Genomic DNA, 20,290 nt, shown 5'->3' on the forward strand with positions numbered 1-20,290 from the left:
GCCAAATTTCATGGAGATCCGTTCAGCCGTTTAGGCTACAAACGCTAACAAACATCCATCTAAACTTTCGCATTTATAATATTAGTAAGATATGATAATTATATTGGTGCATTATTTAATAAACAGGTGATGTAAAGATTTAAATCATACATAAATTCGTTGGCTTAAAAATGCAGATTTACTAAAATGGATAAAACGTGTCGCATTTGAGGCGACAATTAACAAGACTTGTTAACCTATTGGAAGTTTTGATTCTATTAACTTCCTGTCTATTTCAATATTAAAAACTAATTTATATGCGAATGCTGCAAAGAGGGGTTTAACAGTGGTAGAGCCCGCTTTAACATCTTCGCACGAATGGGTCGGCTCGCCCGGTGTAATACCACGACCGCACAGAAAACAGACGTGAAGTGGAAGCAATTCCGCGTTTCGTCTGATGAGTGTGGTGCCGGAGGCCTAATTTTAGTCCCTTTCCCTTTCCACTCTTTTCTTAAGAGGAGAGGGTGGGAAGGAAAAGTGGATTTGACGGTGGAGAAGACGCATATGTTACATATACTCCGTCAATGAAGGTTAGGTAACGCATCTGCAATTGCGGATGTTTATGGGCATCGGTGGATTCATGTAGCCGCTTGCTCGTTTGCCACCTTATATTATAAAAAAAGGGCGGTCGCGGACGCACAATAAACTATCACACAACTGTGTGCGATTGTCTATTTACAGCTAATTCAACTGTTTAGTTGCACAACTAAAAATCAAGTAGTGTGCGCACCTCCATATAAGCTCATAGGAAAGAGACTAAACAGTTGTTTGATAGTTTAGTCAAACGTGCATACTCAAAATATGCATATGAATATTTAATTGTAAAATTTAAATACAAATTAAAATTTTATACATTCTCTAAATAAGGGTGTAATAAAACCAAAAGGAAGCACTTTTATGGGACGACAATGCCGTTATATAAAAATATAGCCAATATTGTTTTAAATTATCGCATTACAGCGCTCAGAGTTGGAAAGTGTAGACTTAGTATGCTTAAGATGCACTAAGGATACTCTTTAGTGATCAAGGACTCATCTACAATAGGTAGGATAGTGGTAAACCGCTAGTTTATCCATTATTAGCTTTTGCCCGTGACTTCGGCTGCGCGAAATTGAAATAAAAATCTAGAAAAATATAGTCTTCTTTACTCATAATGTGTCTTTGGCAAAAGAATTTTTATAAACGGTATTTGTGTTTATAATATAAATTATATACATTACGTCACTTCTGTTTAATATATATTCATTATTATATTAAATTAGTATGTAATAATAATGTACATTGACATAAACATCAATTATTTTATGAGTAATAAATTATGATGCGATAATTTTATTATGTTCTACTATTATAGTATACAGTAGTCTTATTTTACCTGTTTCTGTAATTGACTGGTAATTGCTTTCAATTATATAAAAGAGATAATCTATGTTTACTTTACTTAAGAGATTTTACATAAAGAATTTGAAATAATACTCTCTTATACAAAGTATTCTTGTAAAGGCATAACATGGATAAGCCTCATAGGAATGTCCATACTATGTCAATGTTATAATTATTATTTTATGTTATTAAAAAAAACATACATCAGTTATTATCCATATATGTATTGAATGCGCCCTAGATATATTACTTTGTAAGTGTAATATAAATCTATACAGTTTACCTTGACCAGTCTATTAGTCTTATGTTCTTAGGTTAAATCATTTTTAAGCATTTTTCTGAACATAATTGACTATTGCGATATCTACCATTTTATTATAAATACACAAATACACTTATTTTCTATTAAAATAAATTTTCATATTATTTGTTCAACACAAAAAACGCAAGCAAAGTAACATATCGAGTTAAAGTTTGGTGAAACCTCAAGTCTAACAAAAGATGGCGCTTATTATTCCTGTCAGGAAAAATACACCAATCCTATTAGCGGAGTCACGTAACCGTGTAATTGGATTGGTGGTAATAACGCCTTATCAAGTATAACTCGTCGCTCATTGGTTCTTGTCAGCGAAGCCATATTGCGTCTGTGCGTGGCTTCCAGCAATTATACCCAGACTATACTTTATTGTGTGATTTAAAACTGTGTCATAAGAAATTTATTAGTAAGTGTTGCATTAAAATAATCCATCAAGGTTTTTTAAAGAGTTTTCTTTATATTGCTATGTTTTAATGGCTTTTTTTTACATGTTAACTATCTTCAGTTACTTTCCCAAGAGGTTTTCTGAATACGGCATCAGTCATTGTGGGAGGTTTAGAATCTTTTGTCTTTACTTCCTAGAGTTTCTTGTTACTGTAGATACATTCTATTGTTTGTTATGTTGATTGATTACTTTTTTCCCGTATGCGTTTAACTGTTATACAATTGTAATTATTTTCGTAATTCAGTGCTGTTAAGCTTCGCAATAGAAAGTAACGTGAAAAGGTTTATGGCGCCAATGAATCCATAGTATAACTGGCACAACTCTCCAACTGTACTGGCCAAGTATGTAGGGGACATATAGCCTTATGAGACTGGCAATGACCATGTAAAACACACTGCAGATAAAGATGCAAATTAAAGCTAGCATATTAGTCGCTATTGAGTATTCTTTTATGAGTCCATCATGAATGGGTGATTTTATTATTCACTAGCTTTCGCCTGCGATTCCGTCCGCATGAAATAAAAAAAAATATAACTAAGGAGCCTATGTTTTCTTCCAAACTAACCTCTACATCTGTGACAAATTTAAGGATCCGTTCAGTAGTTTAGGCTACAGAATCTAACTAACAAACATCAATCTAAACTTATGCATTTATAATATTAGTAAGATTTATTACGGAACAGCCCTGTATAATTATCTCTTACTAGCTGTTCCCGTGCTACTTCATCCGCATTAGGAAAATTTTATTTTATCGTTTACATGTGTCAAATTATCAATTGCAAATGTCACAATGACATGACATGATGACAATCTATGGCAATCTTGCTTCCTTGATGTTGGCAGCAACTTATGGTCTCTTTCCCCCAATAGGGTTTTTCTCCAAAATATTTACCCTCTAAGTTTAATGAAAATGTATAGCCTAAAGCGTGACGTAAGTATAGGGCTGTTTATTAAAAAAAGAACTATTCAAAAACATGCTGTAATTGCTGACATCTTAGGCAACAAAGAAGTGTGTGTTTACGCTAGATAATTTTTAGCATTTTGTCATTCGCGTTGTTTAATTTCTTTAATTGTTCAACAAATCGTAAAATAATTGTAAAAGTTATCTCCTTTTGAACATACACAAGTTTATAACCATAAAATAAACATCAGTACAGATGAATTAAAAATAGACGCACCTTGTTTAAATGCAGATAAGAATTTAAATGATTCACGTTATCTACGGAGAGCGGGTCGGCTCCATGGCTGGTGCAATGATCGAATACACACTCATACAAACCCATACATGACAATCGTAACTTCTAACAATCAAATGTGTGATCGTAATAGTGAATCATACTGTATATATTCGATTATATTACGATTTTATTAACTCAAAATCAATACTAATATAAAGCGAATGGATTTGTTTTATTTGTATGTACTGAAATAACTAAAAAACTACTAGGCCGATTTCAAAAATTCTTTCACCGTTAAAAAGCTACGTTATCAGTGAGTAATATAGGCTATATTTTTTAATTTCACACGGCCGAAGTCGCGAGCAACTAGTCCGTTAAAAATATTATCTAGAAACATACGCTTTCGTGTATTAAATGTGTCCGGTTTAATTATGTTAGTCAATTTATTCAAAATATCCTGTATTTGACGTAAACCGATTTAGATTCCACGCGAGTGTACACCTACGGTTATTGTTCTTGTAATGATACTTGTGTTGGTATTCGATATAAAAAAGACGATTTGAATAAAGCCGCAAACAGGTTTGGTTATCGAACGACGAGCAGAATTATTTTGTCTCTATATTATTTTGTAATTTACTCACAAGAATACTAATAAAATAACTAATTTCGTAAACGTAATTATTAACTTAAGGTACATACAGCTTAACAAATAAATACGATATAAAGTTAAACTTAGGAAGAAACTGAGTATAAGCAAACAGTAGTACAAATTTTGCTTGTACTCGGTTTATTTGAGTGACAGCCCAAGCCAAGGTTCCCTCTCGGGGATCCTTGTGCCTAGTCACTCCATGCAGCGTCTACCGAAGCGATCTAAGAGCTCGATGGCCTCCCAATCCGGTAAAAATAACGAAGTAACGGCTCAAGCCGAAGCTCCAGAGCGAGCGCTCGAGCTTAGTTACTCGGCCACTTTAAGCCCGGTGGATCTGTAAATGCCTCTTCAAGGTAAACAGTAGCAACACTCACAAAAAAAAAATCGGTTTAATAGTTACTAAGTTTAACTTTTAGCCGCGTTTATTTGTAAGGCTGAAAGGGCTTAAGTGTCCTTTGAATTACTTCGAAATGGTATTTTATTTAACACAGGACATTGTTACTTACATGGGCGTCACTAAGTGATAGTCTAAGTCTAGAGAGGGAGAAGCTGCTTCTCCCTATCCCCCGCCCCCAGGCGACGTGGTTACACGGCTTTAGTTCTTTTTTGGATGTAACAAAATAATAATAATTTGTAATAGTTTCAGCAGTGAAAACCAACACTTAAAAATATAAAATCATACATTTAAGAAAGTAGTACAAATGTTGCATTTTTCTTAGTTAAATATGTAATTTGGTCGTGACAATTTTAATGAATGTAAAAATTTTCTACCTTAAGGTAATGTTTTGTTAATTCCAGTTACTTTTTTATCTATAAATGAGCTGTAAATAGGTTTTCAATGTTATCAATATAATAAAAATAAAATATCTGCATATTGAAGGTTCGAGCATACATTTTTACAAGTATGTTTGTTTAAATAATATACATATATGATAATCAGTGACGTTTTCATACTTGCGAACTGGATTTGATATTTCAAGCGTTGAAAATATTACGTAGTAAGAGTTGTTTTGTCCTCAGTGCCATCTAGCGGATAAACTTTAAATCTAAAAAGTTAAATGTTTCATTCTTTACTAGCTTTCGTTCGTAACTTCGTCTGCGTTGAATTAAAAAAAACATAAGTGAGTAGCCTATGTGTTCTTTCAGACTATCCTCTACATCTATGCCAAATTTCAACGAGATTCGTTCAGCCGTTTAGGCTACTAACTCTAACAAACATCCATCTAGCATTATAATACTAGTAATACTCGTATTATCAGACATTTACATTCACAGTCGATAACAGTTTGTATCCCTTCATATAAATTAACTTACAATTGGACAGCCATAATCGGTTTGCAGTATAACAGTGAAAGGGGAAGTGTTGGCCCGCACTTTCTCCACTCCATACCTTTGAAAACAATATCATATCTAAACACAGTTTACTTTCTAAACTACTAGATATCTACGTATCTTTAAAATGATAAAAATCTAACATTGCGACTAATGGCCGGTTTCCTAGCTACGTTTAACTATTCCTTAGTGTTTTTGATACCATAAATTCATGAAATGCGTTTCCGAACTACGTAACTTGAGTTTTACTCTGTCGAAACAGCTCAACCTGACGCTAATAAATCGCTAGGTAATGACAAAGTGGCAACTTCAGAAACCCAGCATCAGATATGACGTAACTATTCTTCAGGTAATTCCACATCCATTTTTTGGTATTCCGCAGCCTTTCTGAACCTAGCATTCCTTTCAATCTTGGACAACCATTGTTGAATGCACCAATGCACGTAGTATTTTAGTTTACACTGCTGTGGTTTGGTCTACTTTGCACTAGCTAAATAAACTAGTTTCCACCCGCGACTTCGTGCTCGTGGAAATAAAGAGATAAAAGTAAGTAGCCCATGTGTTCTCCTATATTACGTTCTACATCTGTGTCAAGTTTCATCGAGATCCGTTCAGCAGTTTAGGCTACAAACTCTTACAAATATCCATCCATCGAGACACATCAAATTGTTATTAAAATACATTGTCGTTGTACTTTTCTTGCGAAGTGTTGCAAGAATTCCATTAAATTTCTGGAATGGCGTTAAATACTTTGGTCGCGTTAAAAGCTTTTCAACATTGCATAAAAAAATATCACCTCGTTATCTTTACGTGTAATTACCGAGGATAATAAAAAAACATAATATATATCGAGTGACGTTCGTAAATAAATACTGAAAGAATATTATCAAGGTTGTCTTATACAAATTAAGGATTCGGAACTTTATTATTTCATACCTCTTAAGTTGAAAAGGACAGACTGATTATTAAATACTATCTGTTGCTCGCGACTTCGTCCGCGTGAAATTAAAAAAAACTTTATTTTGTTATTTACATTTGTTAAATTCTCAATTTCAAATGTCAAAATTACAGTAACCATAACAAACTTGCGTACTTAATGTTGGCAGCTCGTAGTTTATGGTCCACGTGAAGTTTTTTCCAATTAATTTACCCCCTAAGTTTAATATATAGCCTAAAGCGTGTCGTAAGTGTAAGGCTTTTTATTAAAGTACTATTCAAAAATATGTTGTGATTGCTGACATCCTACGCCACGAAGTAGTGTGTGTTTACGTTTCATTATATTAGTATAGATAGATATATATTATTTCGCTATATAAAGTTAATTAGCGGAGTCCGTATTTGCCGCGTTGACTACGTGATACATCGCGTGTAGCCAAGTTTGACCTTATATCGATTGTCAGTTTGTTAAACCTTTTTACGCAATAAACGCAAATATCATAGATATTTGTGCAGAATAAATAAATCTTAGTTAAGTCTTCAATGATAATATCATTTGGATTTAGGATAAATTGTATTACCAACCGTAAAACTCAGACATTTTAGATAATATGACATTGGTAAAACACTTTTATTCGCATAACTTTTGCAACTTAAAACTTACCTTAAAACTCGAAATTCGTAACAAATAATTTTTAGAAGGTATTACTAGAACGGTTCAACGGATCATATAGACTAGTCGTTATATTTTTTATTTTAATTCCACGCGTCGCGGGCAAACGCTAGTGAAACATAAATTTAAAATTGCAAAGTTAAGGGCCTGTCCCACTAAATTGTAAATAGTCTGATAACAATCCAATGTGTCAAATATTTGATGGAAACATCATTTTTAAGCTATCTGAACCTCTATCAGCCAGTGGTGGGAGAGGCCCTAAACAAGATAAACTTTCACGATATTATAAGTTTTAGAAGTCGATTTTAATCTTATTGCAAAATAACTAGATAGGTTTTAAACGTGTTTCTATTGATAAAAATCAAGTTAAATGTCCTTGACATTTTAAATAATACATATTAACATTGTAGACATTAAAATGATGGATAGTGTTAATTATGACGCCTTGACTATAACCCGTTGTGAGGTCGTCAAATACAAGTCACAAGTTGACATTGAAAATAATGATCCAATTTGACAACGTCAAATAATGTCGAAAGTCTGACACACTGTTTAAAAATCACCCTGTATACTATATCTGAACTAAACTACAACTAAATTACATCTTATGCCCGATTTCCCAGATACATTTAACCATTCGTTAGTGTTTTTGGTTCGTTAACTTCGTGAAATGCGTTTGCTAACTTAACTTGAGTTTTACCCCCTTGAAACTTACGTCTTAACTTTAGGTCAACAAAACACTATTGAATCACTAGGTGATGATAAAATTAATGAACTCTTCAGCAACCTAAAATTAAACTGTTTGAGAAGTAACCCTTTGGTATGGTAGTTGCACTGATTTTTTAGTTGACGAAAGAATTCTCAAATTAGAATTAATTGTGTACATTCCTACTTCGAATCTCGGTTAAAATCCAGGTATTGCTGTCTATTTTATTTTGAAGAGAATGAAAGTGAGCAAAATATATTTATTTACAGTATTGGCAGTGAAATCTCACGTTTAATAAAACCAAGTACCATCGTGTTCCAATTAAAACAAGCTCCAAGTTGGTCGCGGCCGAAACGATGCGGAAATATCATTTGAATTTTAGCCGTCGGTTGCTAAGATACGCTTGCCAAACAGAATAATCTGAATTCACTATACGGAGGTATAAATTGGACTAAGCTTATGAGCTTACTAGCTGTTCCCGTGCGGCTTCACCCGCATGAAATTGTAAAAACTTTTTTTTATTGTTTACATTTGTCAAATTCTCAATTGTAAATGTCAAAATACCAATTACCTTACCATGGCAATTTTGCTTCCTAAATGTTGGCAGCAACTTATAGTCTCTTTCCCACATCAGGGTTTTTATCTAAAATATTTACACCTTAAGTTTAACGGCGTGAAAATGTATAGCCTAAAGCGTGACGTAAGTGTAGGGCTTTTTATTAAAAAAAGGAACTATTCAAAAATTTGCTGTAACTGCTGACATCTTAGGCAACAAAGAAGTGTGTGTTTACGCTTTATTATAATAGTATAGATATGGAGGTGCGCACACTACTCAATTTATTTATGCAACTAAACAGTTGAACTGGCTACAAAACAATCGACAATCGTACAAGATTTGTGCGATGTCAAAGGTGGGCGCCCGGTCTTAATTAGCACTGTAAGATATCATGATTATGTAGAAAAGGATTAATTTTAATATGCTAAAATAAAAGGACATTTATATATTTATCCGATTTCGTTGATAAAGATTTTAACTGCGAATTTTCTTATGTTATTTCGGACAAAACAGCACAAATAATTCAATGCTGACATTTCGGTAATGTCAATTTAAGTAGACATTTAGAATAACCTGCAAGAGTAGAATATGTATATAGATTATATACATATATATATGTATCGTGTCGCCATCGCCTCAACGCCCGATGTTTCGACAAGGTCGTCTGGCCAGTTGCGATCTGGCCCGTCAACTTGTAACGTTTTTTTGCCCGCCTGTACTTAATTTAAATATTATCGTTAAACAAGTAATAAGGTACCTGACACCTACACATCACACCCACGGATACTGGATTATGTCAGCTGACAAGAATTGATTCTTGCTTCGAACATCGACTTTGTTCGAAACTTACTAATATTATAATGCGAAAGTTAAGATGGATGGATGTTTATCAGAGTTTGCCGCCTAAACAAATAAACGGATCTCGATGAAATTTGGCATAGATGTAAGACATAGTCTGGAAGAACACATAGGCGGACGATCACATTACAACTATACTATACTAATATTATAAATGCGAAAGTTAAGATGGATGGATGTTTGTTAGAGTTTGTAGCCTAAACGACTGAACGGATCACGTCGAAATGATGAAATGAACGGATCACAGATGTAGAGGATAGTTTGGAAGAACACATAGGCTACTCACTTTTTTTTATTCTACGCAGACGGAGTCGCGGGCGAAAGCTAGTAGACAATAATGAAAAGTAAACGGTCATATAAAAGTGAACAAAACTGAACGCGAAAAAGTCACATGAATGGAATAAAATTAGAGTTTGTACGTACACTAGAAGTTTTAATTTCTACGTTGTTTTATAACATAAGGTGGCAAACGAGCAAGTGGCTACCTGAATCCACCGAAATGGAAAGCGACCGCTGCCCATAACATTCGCAATTGCTGATGCGTTGCCTACCCTTAATTGGCGGAGGAGGAGACGCACATAAAGAGGACATTTCCCTTTCCTATTCATCTCCACCGTCAAATCTACTTTTCCGTCCCATCCTATCCTCTTAAGAAAAGGGTGGAAAGGGAAAGGGACTAAAATTAGACCTCCGGCACCACATTCATCAGACGAAACCCGAAATTGCTTCCACTTCACGCCTGTCTTCTGTGTGGTCGTGGTACACCGGGCGAGGCGACCTATTCGTGCGAAGATGTTAAAGCGGGCTCTACCACATCCATAAACCCTTAATACCCGTATTAAATTTGAATCTATGATTAAGCGATTCGGTGTAACCTCTATTAACTGTTCCTTCTTAGTATTTATACTGACGTCATTCTAAAGTACATGAAGTTTATTTTGCAAATATTACTTGAGTAGTTATGACGTTTGGTTAACGATATTTCCTTGTATAAATTGTAAGGATATTTGCATGATTTGAAATGTGTTTATTTAGTCTTGAATATTGAGTTTTTAAGAAACTCGTTTACTTCAAAGAAAAAATGTCGTTATAAAGGAATAATGCACATTTTGTTTAAGTAGTCATTATCTTTATTTACCTTTTACTCTTGTTATCATTTTGACTTTTGATATGAGAAAAGGGTAAAGCAATACATTATGACTGATATTGTTTTACAAATTATTTATTCCTTAAATAAATAACATTGACTTCTATAAATAGACAGGATAAAAACTTTTGTGCTTACTTGATTTCACAATTTTCGCGCTGACGGTTTTGGTAACGGTATTCAATTGTCGTGTACCTCAACGAACGCAAATTTGGAACTAAACAAAAACAAAAGTTGTCTATTAATGGCCTGTCTGCACATCAATGTCTTCCACAGATATTTAATATCCTCCAATAAAATAACAAAGTTAACATTGTACAATGTTTATTTATAAAATAGAGAAATCCAACGCAATCAATGAAAACGAAGGAATTAAAACGCCGCGACTCGTTTAAGAATCTCGATGCGTTCTTGCTAAAACATTCTACGTCTAAAATTGGATAGCGTGGGGTCCGAACGAGGGAGGCGCTCGGACTCGCCTCACAACTTCTGAGGTCCAAAAATAGCCAACGAGTCCGGAGCTAACGGTGTGCGAGCTTAACCACGTACACATTTCTCCTTTCATCGACAATGCAATTTACACTCTAATACTTTCGAACAGAACAGATATTGCAGTGGACAAGGTGATGGCAAAAACTCGACTGGCCGGCAATTTGCAAAGTTGAAAAGCAATTCTTCAATAAACATTACTTAGTGTAATAGTCGTTAGTCATTGCTTGTAAGCTTTCTCAGTTCTATTTCTGGATGTTTTCAATCAATAAAGGAAGCCAGTGTGCATTGATATTATATTATCTGTGGTAAACTCACTTTGTATTAATTGCCATCAAAACGCATTGTTATTGTTATTGCGTGGTATGGACATGTTATGCGACGAAACGATGGGGACATAAATCAGAAGTGTTGGCTACAAAAGTAGAAGACCGAAGAAAGTATGGATATATTGTGTGAAAGAGGATATGCTTAAGAAAGGAGTGGATTCAGATATGACGGCTGATAGAGATGTATGGAAGAGCAGCACATATTGTGCCGACCCTCCGTAAGGGCAAGTGGATGATGAAAACGCATTGTCATACTAAAGTTAGACGAAACGGTTTTTCAAATGGGACAATGTGAAAGAACTTTAGACTCCTAATCTTGCTTAAATCTTTTAGGATCCAAGATTTTCGTTGATTTCTTTTATAGATACTTATGTCTAGTTTTCTTCCAAGATGTGATCTTCCAGACTATCCACATCTATGCTAAATTTCATCGAGATCCGTTCAGTTTAGGCTACAATCTAACAAACATCCATCTAAACTTTCGTATTTATAATATTAGTAAGATTTAAGTGACAGATGTGTTTAATCAAGAATTTCTGAGATTTAACGAGCAATGAGTAACACGAATTGAGGTAAATGCATAAACCCACGGTCGATCTTTCGCAAATACGCTCCACTGATTTCGTAAGTCAACGAATTTTCGAGAAATATCGATAATGGTGAACCGCGCTGATAATATTGACAATTTTAATAATTTCCATAACACAGTGTCATTTGTCTTTTATAAAACTTGAGTAAATAACCTATCAAATGTTAACGTGAGCATCCACTGGTACTTTTAATTTTATACGTTTTGTTGTCTCAATTTGTACAACGAGTAAGAGTGAGATGACAATATTTGTTCGTAAGAGAATTTCGGTTGTAAAAACCCACTATTACAATCATGTGATTAATAATGTGTCACGGCTAATTTACTTGTGCTCAAGATGAGTTAATATTACGTAAATAATTGTAGTAATTAAAGTTAATTTCAGTATACATAAAAGTAATAGAATAGGAGTATTTCTTACTAACATTTATTAATCATACTTACTAATATTATAAATGTAAAAGTTTGGATGGATGGATGTTTTTTGAGTTGTAGCCTAGACGACTGAACGCATTTCGATGAAATTTGGTATAAATGTAGAAATAGTCTGAAAGAACTCATAGACTAATCACTTATGTTGTTTTTTTAATTCTATGCGGACGAAGTCGCGGGCGAATGCTTTGTGACCGACTTCCCAAAAGGAGGAGGTACTCAATTCGTCTGTATATTTTTTTATAAGAGAACTATGATAGGACCGAGAATTAATTAGTACAAAAAAAAATTAAGAAATGTAAGAACACATCACATAATCTAATAATATTTGATCACAACAGTAAACACTTAATATTGTTCTGGAACATTGTAAAAATATGATTTATTTTTTCTAATAACTAATAAATTAAACATAACATTCAAAGAAAAAGAAAAAACCTTTATTATGTTATCCTCCATTGGTAATGACGTAAGTGTTACGAAACTCGTTACTGTGATATAGGTGAGAATTCTTTAAATTCTGATCATAATAAAACACTTATTCAAGTTAGGTTCGTTACATAATCCAAGGTTTTCTAATTATGTCATATCAACCTTCGTTTACACATTTACGGACCCCGGATATATTAATATGGACGTAACATGTTTACAAATAAGGATTAAAATCGCCTGTCCGTTTTAAGACAATAGGTACATTTCACAAAAAAATCTCTCTCTTTACAATCTTTAGTCTATGCATTTCAAAGAGTAGACAATCTGCAGATAGTTAACAATAAAATATTATCACTCTTTGATTTTAGTTCATAATAATTGTCTATTTCATAAACAGTTTATACATACTTATGTATCTTTATTATTTTCTAAGTGGTACTATAAAATTTATCAATCGATAAAGTATGAGAAATATTGCATTATTTTTGCTTAATCATAATGATAAATGTTGATACCTTAAGTGTAGTGGTCCTTCACAATATACGCTATTCATTGTTACTAAGATGTACGGAAATTATGTATTCTAGAAACGATAATTCCCACTTTGTAGTACTGATATCCTGAAATATTAATGTAAATACGTAACAATATAAGAAAGGATATTTACTAAGAAATTATTTTTTTGGTTTATTGAACATTATTTTTTAACTCATCTTGTATGTAGCAAAATCATTTAATTTCAGTTACAAGTGTGTATTTAACCGATATTGTCCAGAGATATCTGACAAAGTCATCTAGTCATTAATTCACTAATGGATATGAAAGGACTCAATCTTGCAGCAATAATGGTGTAGGATGAGTATCACGGATTTGTGCTACTTTAGAAAATGTTAAGTCAAGAAACATTTGATGAAAGGACAAATAATTTAGTTACCACGTTTATTGTCTAATCATGTATACTCTATGATAACGTTTATAAAAGAAAAATAAAAACAATATGGCAGCTAAACATAGAATATGTTGTGCAGACAGTATAATATTTAGATACTCTTTGTTTTGATAGATTTGATGAATTGATCTATGATTATAATTTTGGTAAGCAGGTCGACTGGAATGAGAAAGTCATGGAAGAATAAAACAACGTGGAATTCAGAACCTTTCTTCATATTACAAGGAAAGAGGATAAACGAATTGACCGTGTCGTAATGGACATTGCAATATTAATTGTAAGAGACGTGACATGACTGGATAGAGCACCTGTTAATGACAATGCTATTACTACGACTACTGTTATCTACGTATAACGATGAGTTAATTGTTTAATCACGAGACTTGTGATATATCGTTTGTAGTTGCACGCACATGTGTATAGCAGAAATCATTAGTATTTTTACTTCCGAATATAAGCAATGTTATTTAGAATTAAAGCGAAAAAGTTATGTCGAGTGGCTATCGAACTTTTTAGACTATTTTTTAGTATTTTAATTCTCACGTCCACTGTAAATGTTTTGTACTTTTGTTCTTTCAAATTCTCAATTGCGAGTGACAAAATAACCTTGCTTCCTTAATGTTGGCAACTTGTAATTTATGGTTCATTTCCCACATGAAGGTTTTTTTCCAATTTATTTACCTCCTATGTTTAAGAGCGTGAATATATATAGCCTAAAGCGTGTCGTAAGTGTAGGGCTTTTTATTAAACAAAGAATTATTCATAAATATGCTGTATTTGCTAACATCTTAGGCAACAAAGAAGTGTGTGTTTACGCTTCGTTATAATAGTAGTAGTTTGTTGTTGGTAAAATTTGTTAAAAAACATGAAATATCACCTGTTTATTCACCATATAAATATTATAAAGGTTAATTAAATATAATCGAACTGGATATCAATAGTTACCTCATTCTGTATAAACTATAACAATGAACTCATTATTACAAACTGAATCTTAGTTATTTATAATAAGGTATATTTTGCCTTATGAATAGTATCGGAGATAAAATGTGCCCCACATACGCACCTGTTGCAACAGAATCTATTGTTTCAGTAAAGTTTACGGTTCTCTTTAATTTTACTGTTAGGCCGTTCCAGTAGCTGGCACACTCGTATACCAGTTACTGGCATGTAAATGCTCACATGCATGAAGCTAGCACTGATTCTTGTTTGGATTTGTATTTGGCTAATACAGCCATTTTAAAATGTTTATTTGTTTTTATATTATACGTTAATTTTTGGTTTCAGGTAAATTGCATACTTCTAAGATCCAATACCGTAAGTAACCTAACCTAAAAATTATTCATTGTATGTCGAACTACACGCAAATTCCTCATGTAAAATTTAAAAAGAGAAAAAACTAATAACATCATTTTAATAAGGATACGCTTAATGATGCTCACTGTAAGACCGTTATTTCCTCGTACTAAATGTAAACGATTTCACCGGCAAACCGCTTAGATTTAACAATATACACGATTTGTAACATATAACAACATACATTACACTTTATGTTAGTAAAAAGAAAAAGGTAACTGATGTAGCGAGCGATGTACATTGCGGTATATGAACGTTCCGTTTTTTGTAAGTTTGTACTGGTTGGCGCCACTTTCACGAGCTGATTGTAAATACGTCTGCGTTCTTTTGATGTTGGTTTAATTTTGCATTTGTTATCTGAAGGACATACTTTTTGCGTAGTATTCATGACTTGTCTATTACGTTACCAATCTTGTCGATCAGGGCGCCCCCTATAGGCAACTAATAAAACGATTGCATCATAATTTTTCAATTTTTTATTTTCCTTATTCTTGTTTTCGATACGATTTGGTATTTTATGTCTCCAAATTGTTAGTTTAATTGTTTTTTTTAATATTGTAAGAAAAAAGTATAAAACATTAATATTATTTAGAACTAGCTGTTGCCCGCGACTTTGTCCACGTAATGTAAGGTAAAAAAGTAACCTTCAGTGAAAGTCCTATCAAAATCAGCCCTTACGGACAGACAGATAGGAAAAATTTTTAAATGTCATTTTCGTTATTAGCAAATATATCAACTTCCCGAAATCTGTAATTTTTCTTTTGGTATTACAAACAAATACTCCAATTTTATAATATGTATGTACTTTTAGTGCTGTGTACTCATTAGCGAAGCGTAAAGGTTTATTCTCTTCGTACTCTGTGTAATATGAAGAGGCGTATATAGCATCGAGCGGTTCGTTGCTCGCTGGATTCTCCATAAAACGCCGTATAAAAATTTAATTACATCACGTAACTTTGTTCAGTACTCACCTTAATATTACACCGCGTAACTCCAGTGAACACGCACCTTTATGCGATCGGTTCGCATGCGGTTACCAACGAGCCGATGCGACGGCGACAACCTTCTCTTTCATGCAACGATAACCGTACGTGTTCGTATGTGCGTGGTTCGCGAGCGCGCAACGAGCGCAGTGCGCTCGCAGACTTCAAGGCGGGAGGTTGTTGCGAGCCGCAACGAACCAGCTAATATTTATTCGTCATGAGTGAATGGTCAGAGCATAAATGCCTTTCTTTGATAGACGCCTACAAAGAGCATAGTATACTTTGGAACCCGAAACACAAAGATTATTACAAAAAGAATTTAAAAGAAGACGCGTGGGCTAATATCGGAAGTTCATTGAACGAAAGTGGGGAGGCGTGCAAACAAAAGATGATCATTTTATTGGCTTCGTACAGAAGAGAGCGTATGAAAATTAAAAAAACTAAAGAATCAGGAAAAGGTAATTACTTCCACACTTATTATATTATTTATTTTGTTATCTGTACACTGGATCTAATTTGACATTATTTATGTGACAGGAAAAGATGAGATGTACGAAAGTAAATGGTATGCATTTAAAGCGCTGGGATTCTTAGACGAACGTTTCACATATCGAAGACGACTTGAGTCTGAAGATAACGAACAAGTATGTAGATTTTTATTATGACAGTATACCTTCATTATTTAAAACACGACTTCAATTTCTATCGATTGCAATCGAACGGAAAGGAATAGCGTATAACGGACGAAACGAAGTTCCTACTGACTTTTCGGTCTACCTACCTTTTTTAGTATTTTCAGTCCAACAACGTGATATTAGTAACAATCGATCACACACACTATTGTTGACAGGCTGAGGATAACGCCAGCAGTCCATCTACATCACCTGAACCATTAACTAAAAAGATAAAATTAGATCCCGAAGTACAAATGCCTTATGAACTACACACTATGGAGGAATTCAGTGCAGTGAATATTACGACAAATAAATCACAACAGGAAACGGAATTAAGGACTTTTTTCGAATTCGTACAAGAAAAAATGAAGAACTACACAAGGGAGACGATTAATTCAATACAACATGAAATATTTCAGATTATTATGCGTGCTGATCAAGGATTTTTATAGCTTTTATTTCATCATCATATCCCCTACTATTCCCCATTATCCTGCTCCCGGAGTGTCGCCGCACCGGGTTTTCGTCCTCTAAATAATTCTATCATCCGTATTTAGTCCTCCTTGATCATGTCACCTTTCACGTAATTCTTCCATCTCTATTTATATGTACAAATTGAAATATAATAAGGCGATGTAATACCTAAATATCCGTGTGTGGCTTAGAATATTGGACTGTTAAAAATATTGTATAAAAGTGTTTTTTGAGATATGTGAGAAACGTATTCCAGTTATATTTTTTGTTTCCTAGTCCTATTTTTTAACTACTAAAATTTATAAGTTTTAAGTAAGCAACAAATTCAAAGTCAGATTTTCGGACATACAAACAAACCGGTATATTGGATTATTGCTTGAATTATAAGCAAGTTCTTTATTCCACTCTAGTAATACTTAAGTTGCTTTATGTCCCAAGTTCTTTTATAATCGATTATGTAATGTTAAGTTTAAGATAAATTAATAAGTTTTAATAATATCTGTCTAATTCGCTCAAAGATTTTAGAGTAGCAATATGAAAATTTGTAAAGTCGATATAACTTTCGCATTCTGTGGAAGGCATTGGGGAAGTCCAGCAGTAGGCCGACAAAGGCTGATGATGGTGATGATGATGTTGATGATAATCACGTTAAAACGGTAATAAAGGGTCTATTACGTAATAGTGTGACAGTTGCGAGCAATTCGTAAAGTTATCGATGAAGTTTGTAAGATTTATTAGTGTACTATGTAGGCTACACACATCTGATACTAATTGCCAATTACGTTACGAAAACACGAATCACGATTTTTCAAGATAACCCACGGATGTATGTATCTATTGATTGCGGATATACAAAACTTGTTTGTATAGACTACAGACGTCTGTTTGGGTTCGTCAGTATGTGTACATACTTAAAATATTTGCTTTTTTTGTGATTTGTAACAGGTTATTTGCAAGCAAAAATGTTCTCCTACCTCATGTCATATTTTATTAATACTCAAAATTTGTCACTTTACAATAACACGTAGGTCACTTCATAATAAAGTAAGGCGTATAAGTGGCTCAGGGGTTTGAGCATTGACTTATAATTTACTAGTCTTGGGTTCTAACCTCGCTATGTATCAATATAATGTTCGAATTTCAAATGTACATTGTTCTACACGGCAAAGGAAAACATTATGATTCAACTTGTACATATCGGCGAAGAAATTCAAAGATAAGTGTGAAGTCAACCCGGAGTGTATATGTCACCCATAACTTAGGCAAGGCTTTAGCCCGTAACTTGATAAAATATGTGACAGTGAAACTTAATTTTTAAACTTTCGCTGTACGGTTTTTTCTATGACTTATTAGCGACCTAAATACAGTCTTGTATTTAGTAATGAATAATTTGGCTGGTCTTTGCAGAGAAAGTGTTCTGTGAATCTGTCAGTTAAGCGGTCTGTTACTGTTAGTACTTCTTAACTGACAGATAAACTATCATTATGTGTGTCAGAGTAGACAAACATAGTTATATGTATTTGATTTTTTAAAATAAGTGTACGTCGATATAAAATATTGCATATTTTATAAAGAATTTTTCACTCATAATTTCTCGTAACTTTGCCATTGTTATTGTTAAGGTAAAAACAAGATATTTGTGAAGTCTGACCCCTACGCTAACTGAGGAATTTTGCATTGTTTTTACGTCAATTTTCCTTATTATTTATTGAAGTTATCAGGCGTTAATGATTTATGTCGGCATATAATTATCGTCAATACATCATTATTGAGGTAAAAATATTGCTATGCTTTGTTTGTTATCCAGAAAACATATTAATCGTCCCATATTCAATAAACAATTGATTAAACACTAATTTAGAGCAAATATGAGCGTTTGCATTTAAAAACCTGGAAACTACTGCACTGATTTTAAAAATTCTTTACCTATTAGAAAGCTAACATAAACTTATATTTAATATCGACGAAAGCGAATGGATTTGTCAAGCAAAGCTGGGATAGATCAGTAGTTAAGAATTGCACATGATTTTTCTTAACACTGGAAATGTCTCAGAGATTATTGGTATGTGACTAAAGAGTATTCTCATACAATACGGCTTCTCAAGTCCTGTTATGTATGATAACAGTGATGTATGCAGTATTTGACCTCGAATGTTCGAAGTTTCGAAGAAATCCTGATTTCTCTCGCGCTCAGTACTTTAAATATTTAGAGTGAATCAGGCTACACGTTTTATTACATCTCTTTGTCCTGCAAAATGTAATTAAACTAATTTAATAACATATATCTTATGGTTTTAATTCCAATGTTAAATTCATTGACATTTGTTCTATAGCTCTTCCTCTTTTATCCATATCTATACTAATATTATAAAGAGGAAAGATTTGTATTTTTGACCGACTTCCCAAAAGAAGGAGGTACTCAATTCGTCTGTATGTTTTTTATTATTATTTTTTTTTATGTGTGTTACCGCATAACTCCGCCGCTAGTAGACCGATTTTGATAATTCTTTTTTTATCCGAAAGGTAATGCTTGCAGTTGGGTCCCATTTTTTTGTTTGATTTTTGGAGTCTAATTGTATGTATTGAAATAACTCTAAAACTACTGGACCGATTTTAAAAATTCTTTCACCATTAAAAAGCTACGTTATCACTGAGTAATATAGGCTATATTTTCACACGGGCAAAGTCGCGACCAACAGCTATTATATAACCTCACCAAATATCTTTGAATCCTAAACAATATCTATTCCACATCGATTAAGATAACACCATCTAACAAATTTATAATTCATCCAAGCAATGAGATAAAAAGGATAAAGGAATGTCAATACTAAATCGAGAATCTGAAATCCAATATTTTAATACGATTTTCGTCATAAAAACATCCAATAACTAGTCTTACGTATAACCTTATTTAAATTATCGAGAATAACGTAGTATGGCGTGATCGCATTCCATGCCTAGCTGTCGAATGTAAGATGACAGAATTGTGATGGACTTACTGAGATAAATCACGACTCTGCAAATCGGCTGGGTAACGTCGCTTGGCTATCGTAAACCAGTTGTAGATGTTGACTCAGAGACCACAAAAGGAGTGGATTGTATTGATTCTATAGGTAACATAAGGTTTATTCACTTTAAGGCTTAACAAACAATGGAAAATGTAACTTATAAATATTTAAAAATGTTACAAATGCGAGAGTTAAGATGGATGTTTGTTCGAGTTTGTAGCCTAAACTATTTATTGAACGGATATCGATGAAATTTTGCATAGATGTAGAGTCTGGACGAACTCATAGGCTGTGTACTTTTGATTTTTAATTCCACGCGGGAGCAGTCGCTGGCAAACGCTAGTAACAACATAA

General features: G+C 33.5%; 2 protein-coding genes across 2 annotated transcripts in view; both read left to right on the plus strand.

Moving 5' to 3' along the window:
• The window catches only part of LOC106107774, a 52,223-nt gene that overhangs the window by 19,886 nt on the left and 12,047 nt on the right, over positions 1-20,290 (plus strand). The gene's annotated exons all lie outside the window — the stretch shown is intronic.
• On the plus strand, positions 15,809-19,172 carry LOC106108088. The gene is made up of 3 exons (XM_013289171.1): positions 15,809-16,235; positions 16,315-16,421; positions 16,628-19,172. The coding sequence occupies exons 1-3, from the start codon at positions 15,995-15,997 to the stop codon at positions 16,901-16,903; spliced, it is 624 nt and encodes a 207-aa protein (XP_013144625.1). The 5' UTR covers positions 15,809-15,994; the 3' UTR covers positions 16,904-19,172.

The sequence above is a fragment of the Papilio polytes genome, unplaced genomic scaffold (assembly GCF_000836215.1).
Source record: "Papilio polytes unplaced genomic scaffold, Ppol_1.0 DF821845.1, whole genome shotgun sequence".
Classification (NCBI taxonomy): domain Eukaryota; kingdom Metazoa; phylum Arthropoda; class Insecta; order Lepidoptera; family Papilionidae; genus Papilio; species Papilio polytes.